Source organism: Martes martes (assembly GCF_963455335.1).
Source record: "Martes martes genome assembly, chromosome: 2".
NCBI classification, from domain to species: domain Eukaryota; kingdom Metazoa; phylum Chordata; class Mammalia; order Carnivora; family Mustelidae; genus Martes; species Martes martes.
In genome coordinates, this window is record NC_137889.1 from 54,948,315 (window position 1) to 54,955,668 (window position 7,354).

At 32.4% G+C, this 7,354-nt stretch overlaps 1 protein-coding gene across 2 annotated transcripts in view; it reads right to left on the minus strand.

Moving 5' to 3' along the window:
- Positions 1-7,323, minus strand: part of GLRA3 (glycine receptor alpha 3) — a gene marked incomplete at both ends in the record, with an annotated part of 181,118 nt that extends 173,795 nt beyond the window's left edge. Inside the window, one exon of one of the 2 annotated variants that reach the window (XM_080797670.1) lies at positions 7,247-7,323. In XM_080797670.1, the coding sequence (XP_080653796.1) occupies positions 7,247-7,317 (71 nt within the window). The remainder of the gene's footprint in view (positions 1-7,246) is intronic. The other variant, XM_080797669.1, reaches the window with a different exon arrangement.
- Between the last annotated feature and the right edge of the window lie 31 nt (positions 7,324-7,354).

Sequence of the window (7,354 nt, forward strand, 5' to 3'; positions counted from 1 at the left end):
GGAGAGTGGCAGGCGGAGGCAGAGGGAGAAGCAGGCTCCCTGGCGAGCAAGGAGCCCGATGCGGGACTCAATCCCAGGACTGTGGGATCATGACCAGAGCCGAAGGCAGCTGCTTAACCAACTGAGCCACCCAGGCGTCCCTGTTAGAGATATTTTTGAGAGATTTTCAAATTTAGTTAAGATACTGGATGAACCAGTTACCTTTAATGTAAGTCCTATCATCCTACAGTGGTAATGGTTGTGTAGCAGAAATACCTGTGTTCAGTGACTTTTTTTTTTTTAAGATTTCCTTTATTTGAGAGAGAGAGAGAGAGAAAGCGTGAGAGAGCACAGGTGGTGGAGAGGGAGAGGTAGGCGCTCTGATGAGCAGGGATCCCCATGTGGGATTCAATTCCAGGACCCTGGGACCATGACATAAACTAAAGGCAACCACTTAACTGACTGAGCTACTCAGGCGCCCCATTTAGCAATAATTTCTAATTGGTTATGGCAAATGTTTGATGTACTCATAGAGGATTCTTCATCACTTGCCTTGAAAGTTATTCCATTCAATAAATTGTTTCCAGAGAATATTAATAACCTTTATATTTTATGCTCTTCTTACTTGTACCACTGAAGTTACTGCTTTTGTGGATCAAGTTGTCCTAGAGGTACTGGTAATACTTCCTCCTAAAAGTATTTCTAGTATGGAGATTATGAAAGAATTTCAGAAATGCACTATAATGAGGCTTTTTTTTTTTTAAACCGTTGTTTACTTTTCTGACATCTGAGAATTTCAAACTTAGTTTCCTTAAAATGCCTTAAAATGTGAGGTGCCTGGGTGGCTCAGTGGGTTAAGCTTCTGCCTTCTGCTCAGGTCCTGGTCTCAGGGTCCTGGGATCAAGCCCTGCATCCAGCTTTCTGCTCCGTGTGGAGTCTGCTTCCCCCTCTCTCTCCGCCTGCCTCTCTGCCTACTTGTGATCTCTTTCTCTTTGTCAAATAAATAAATAAACAATCTTTTAAAAAATGTCTTAAAATGTGTTTGCCTGCAGTTAGAATAGCTTTGTCTTCTGCAGCTGAATAGCTCGTCCTATTCACATGCCTCTGTTTGTTGCAAACAGTTGATCCTGTGTTGGAACTCCTGCCTTCATTCCAGAACCAGTTCTCTGAAGATGATTTATATGTCTCTTCTCCTGACCCACTTCCCCAAGGAAAACAAAGCTACAACAATACCATTCTCCTAGTGGAAAGACAAACAATCCACATTTCCATATAGACATCTACCTACACATGAATTTATTTTCAATAAATACTGTTAACCACTATGAAGATAATCATATGCAGAAGATTAAGAGACATGTTTGTTGAGAGATGAAGAAGGATCTATTCTATATCATTCATGAAGTAAGGAAAAGTAAAAGATGTGCTTTCTCAAAATGATTCCCTAAAAGTCACCTGAGAAAACTAAGTGGGTATAATGTATCATCTGTGATTATAAAATTATGAGATTGGTTGAAATTAGAGCATTGGAAGGTTCTATAGAAAGGTTTTAGAAAGATATATACTGTCGATATGAGCAAGTCTCTAGGATCAACTGTATAAAACTATGATAAATGTGTGACTTTTTCACTTAGTTATAATCAGTTTTCACCTCTGGCTTAACTCAGCGGTCGCTGTGTACTTCTCTGTGCCCTACTTTATAATGTTTTTCCCTATTGCATATACATATTTATTCTTTCTTCTTTGCAAACAATATTATCATCTTCATAACATTTTGATTGTTAAATCTATTGTCCCGGCATCAACTCTGCATCGCCAGCTGATGGCAGGATACCAAGATCTACAGCTATCATCTCAAACTCAAATATCCTAAACCATATTCAGTGTTTTCTTTTTTTCCAACAATCAAAATCCTCTATTTGGTTTTCTTTCTTTAAGCAGATCATATTGTGATGAAAATTTCAAACATGGTTTTCAAATTCTAAAACAAAGAGATATCCTTTTCTTGTAGTTTAGCCATTATTTTTTGTTTATATAGTTCTTACTTATTACTAATTATTTTTTATTACTAATTGTTATTAGCAATTTTATTGAGATATTTTGAGCCAAGCTTAAAAACCATTCCTATGACAACTATACAGTTGTAATTAAATTATTTGCTTCTAAGTTTTATTCATATTCTATTGTGAAAGGAAGCTACTATTTTTCCATATTTCTGCAGGTTTATTATTGTAGCCAGCTTAGTAGTTGTTGCTAGTAGACTATGAATGTAAACCATAAATCAGAATTTCTTCACTGAATTTGAAGCATACTATGACTCCTTAAAGCATACTATATATCCATTATCATTTCTTTGGTGTCTCATTTCTGCCCAGTGAACAAGTATCTTAACAAGATACAACACAAGTACCAAGCCTTTTACATAGCTCCCCTACATCACCTTTCCAAAACATTGCTGTTTGTGTTTTTCTTTTGTTATTTGGTCCTTTGTATTTTCTTCCCTTTTGTGCTTTAAGTTCCATGATGGGAAAGGTGGTAGTTCCCAATCAGCCAGATTGTACCTAGCACAAAAATTTGTGCACAGAATTTAGTAATCTGGTTGAATTGTTTAAAATTACACATTAAATACATATTTGTTAATTGACTTGCCTCAGTACATGACTGTAGTTAAGGGAGGAAAACATATGTAGCATAGGAAATATTTTGCAAGCTGTTTTCTGAATCTGCAGGGCAAATTGCCTGAGGCACTAACCAGAGAACTGGGCCATGATCCTTTTACACTTGGGAAATGCATGATTATTTATAGATATAAAGGTAAGGAACACATATTATGTGTAGCATAATTTTAAAAAATTATATAGAATCTTATTATTGTACCTGCATATAAGAAATCTTTGCGGTAAAAGTTTACTCTTTGAAGTACATTTTTCTTTAGTACCTTACGTAAGAAAATAAAGCCAACATTAAAAAGAATTTTTTCCCATGCTCCAAAACATACCAAAAGCAAAAACAAAAAATTCTATGTCAAATGTTTTTCTTAGGCTTCAAAGTAAACCAAGAAAGCATTTCATTTGTGACTATCATGAAGTCTAAAATTCACACATTTAATTTTTGACAGAGTGTACCATAATTTATTCAAGTAAAAAGTCTGTGTTGGTATCAAATCATAAAGATGAAAAATAAAATTGTATTTTTTGAAAATAATCAATTTAAATGAAATATTTTTGGCAATTCTCCTGTTTTTAGAATTTGCTCTGCAAGCTCCTTATAATCACCACTTATCTGCATTTCAAAGAAGGCTGGACACTGGTGTTTTGTTCTTTATTTTATTAGTATGAGGACTAGAACCCAAAAGCCTAAAAAGATTGTTTCAGAAAACAGCAACATCTGAGCAAAATGTGAAACTTTTTAAAAAGTTTACTACTAGGGAATTCAGATTTTTTTCTTCTGTTTACACCATTTTCTCACTTGTATGTTTTAAATAATTATCTTTTTTTAAAAATAATTCCTCTTCAAAAAATGTATTTTTTAAACACTTGATATAATCTGGTAATGAATACTCCTAATTGTATTATAGAAGTAAGTATTTTTGTTCTGCTTTTTTGCCTTAGTAAAACTCATTTACTAAAAAGTAGAAATTATGCCAAGATAAAAAATTTAAAATAACATCTGTGGTCCTGCAATAATAGTCTAAGAAAATGCTGGAAATGTTTATAATAATATTCACTTAACAAACTTTGTACTAGTAATAACAACGGAAACCCTCAGACATTGCTGATAGAAGTATCAATAGATACAACTACTGGAAAATTTGCAATATCTCATAAAACTAAACATATTCATGCCCATCCTATGATCCAGAAATTCCTCTCCTAGAGAAAGTCTCAAGCCCCAAAATGCATGTATTCACATGTATTCATACAGACTCACAAAAAAGACTTGTTTAAGGATGTTCATGGCCACAGTAGCCAATATCTAAAAGTATCCTTCATAGGACACTGGATAAATAGAAATATCTTCATGTAATGGAATACTATACAGCAACAAAAATAAGCAAACTATTGCTATATACACTAATATGGACAAATCACATAAATGTAATGCTCATAAAGATAAAGCAGACACAAATAAGTATTTTATATAAAGTTCAAAAGCAGAAAAAATATTCATTATTGTATAAATCAAGATGGTGATTATCTTTGGGCAAAGTTGTGTCTGGGAAAGGTATGGCAGTAGGAGGGTGAGTGTGTTTGTGATATTGACAATTCTACTTATTTTATTTTTTCCCACAGAGTACTTATCCTTACGTGTCTGGCTTATTTCACTAAGGATAATGTCCTCAAAATCCCATCCATGCTGTGGCATACTGCAGAATTTCCTTCTTTTAAAAAGCTGAATTGTATTCCCTTTGTATTTATATACCATATTTTTTTATCCATTCACCTGTCAGTGGATATTTGATGTTTCCACAACTTAGCTATTCTGAATAGTGCTGAAATAAACATGGAATTACTAATATCAAGATCCTGACTTTAATTCATTTAGATAAATAACCAGAATTGGGACTACCAAATCATATGATAGTTCTTTTTTAGTTTCTCTTCACATGAGTGTGTTATCTTTGTGAAACTTTACATGGGAGCTTATTATTTTTGTACTTTTCTGTGTGTATATCTCACTAAGGTTTTTAAAAATCTTTAAAACTTATCAAAAGAGGGGCGCCTGGGTGGCTCAGTGGGTTAAAGCCGCTGCCTTCGGCTCAGGTCATGATCCCAGCGTCCTGGGATCGAGCCCCGCATCGGGCTCTCTGCTCAGCAGGGAGCCTGCTTCCTCCCTTCTCTCTCTGCCTGCCTCTCTGCCTACTTGTGATTTCTGTCTGTCAAATAAATAAATAAAATCTTTAAAAAAAAAAAAAACTTATCAAAAGAACCTTGTACTAATAAATTATTTAATTAAAAAGATTTCAGGTTTCTAGTTGAGTTCTTGTCTCCAAATTGCCCTAAAAGAATATTTTTAAATTAAAAAATTATTCATAAATTAATATCAAATACTTTTTTGTCTTTATTTTTGCTTTATTTTCCTTTTTCCTCAAGAAATAAGTAAGTTAAAAAATAGATTTAATGAATAGAGAATAGTTTTCATAATGACATTTATTTTACAAAATATTTCCAGTAGAGGGAGCATCACTTTTTTTTTCTAAAGATCACTTTTTTTAACTATAAGAAATTTTATTTTAAGAGCCATCAATGAAAATAAATATATTTAAATTTTTAAATATAATTAAAGTTCTTCATTGAGAGATGAGTTACTCTCATCTAAGACCAGTTTAAGGAAAAATTTTATTCAATTTATCAAAGAAGAAGAAAAACCTGATGATAAAGAATATATATACCATACAAACTTCTATAATGGGTGTGTGTGGTTTTCAGAGGATTACATCTTTTGATTATTCACAGAAATCATTTTTTTACAATTATTTAATATTAATGAAGACAAATTCTTATAATTATCATCAATTTGAAATAAAATTTTTGTGAATTTCAATAAAACTAGGCAAATATCAAAGGATGTACTGATGAAGATTATATATCTAAGAATATTTTATAACAAATATCATGGTAAATTACCATTATACAAATTTGATTTTATTGACCAAAATGATTTTGTTACTGATATTAAACTTCCTAAATCTGTCAACTAAGTTACTTTGATTTCCTTGGAAAAAAAACCCCATATCATCATCTAAGATACTAAAAAATAATTATAGTAAAATGATCCATTTCACTTATAACATGAATTTTGTGTTCCTTTTCATGAAATTTTTGTAAATATAAAAGCTCTACTCTCTTTGTTTTAATCACCATATATAAAATTTGTGACAATTGCAGTTACAAAAGTTTACAGTCATATTAAAATATTTTTCACTGAAAATATCCTAGTTTACAGTGGTTCAACCCTGTACTTCAGAAAAAAATAATTTCAAAATTATAATAACCTTCACAATTAGTTCCTGTTACTACAGGTATATCAAAATAACATAACTTTCTGTAAGGCAGTGTTTATGACATACACTATGTTTTCTAAGGTGTCCAAAGATGAAAAATTGACATTGCAACCCAGAAGACAATATTTACATACTTAAAATATAAATTAATGTACAGTAACTTACTTACTCTAATTATTTGATTTCAATCTTTTTGAAAAGCTTGTGGGCCATAAAAATGGAAATCTTAGGGTAATTATAATGGTAAAGTAAAATTTACATTGGTGATTCAAAAGTCTATATAAGCATAATCTTGCATATATATTGTTTGATTAAGAATAAGGGTTAAATTATATGATCTTTTGACTAGTCTCTATTTAAAAAAAATTAATAAAAAAGGAGAGCCCACCAAATATGACTGGACATGATAAGAAATTTATATGTCATAGAACAATTTTGTTCTTCAATAGGTTTCTTATAATATCACTTTTTCAAAAAGATTATTCTTGACATAGAACATATCTAGTGATTTATTTATGATTTTGTTCTCATGTGTTACCTGAACTAGGCTCTTTAGACATGGTACTTACAAGGCCTTAAGTGTTATTTATTTAACTTAACCTCTGGATATACCAACAATGTTCAAAATTTCTCTGATCAGTATATGCTTATGTTCCAGATTTTTTCCTACTTAAAAATATTATTTCTAATTACTAAATGTTTTGTAACTTTCAGAAAAAAAGAAACACTCAGAATTTTTATTTCACAAAGAAAAAAGAGGGACGCCTGGGTGGGTCAGTGGGTTAAAGCCTCTGCCTTCGGCTCAGGTCATGATCCCAGCATCCTGGGATCGAGCCCCACATTGGGCTCTCTGCTCAGCAGGAAGCCTGCTTCCTCCTCTCTCTCTGACTGCCTCTCTGCCTACTTGTGATCTCTGTCTGTCAAATAAATAAATAAAATCTTAAAAAAAAGAAAAAAGAAACTCTAAAAGCAATTTGAGAAAGAAAACCTAGGTTTGAGAAATAATTTTTCTAGGGTAATCTCAGCTGAAAATAATACGAGGCCAGTTACTAAAAAGCTCTAGTTAGCGAAAATAGAACAACGTAACATGTTTTTAGAGGTGATAGACTGCTGGACAGTTTTAGATAGAAAACAATGCAATTTAAGGAATACTTTCAACAAGTCAATTTCTAATTGCATTCCTGACTTGCCCAATAACAAGTGGTTGCAACCTAGTGCACAAGCTTAAACAGTTCTTCAACTGGTAAACACAAGAAGACTCACCTGAGTAACAGTGTTGCTTCCCAAAAGTAAAATCCCGAAACTAATGTCCGAAAGTGTCTCACGTGGGCCATGATACGGAGAGATTTTCACGATCCTGAAATTAGTCTT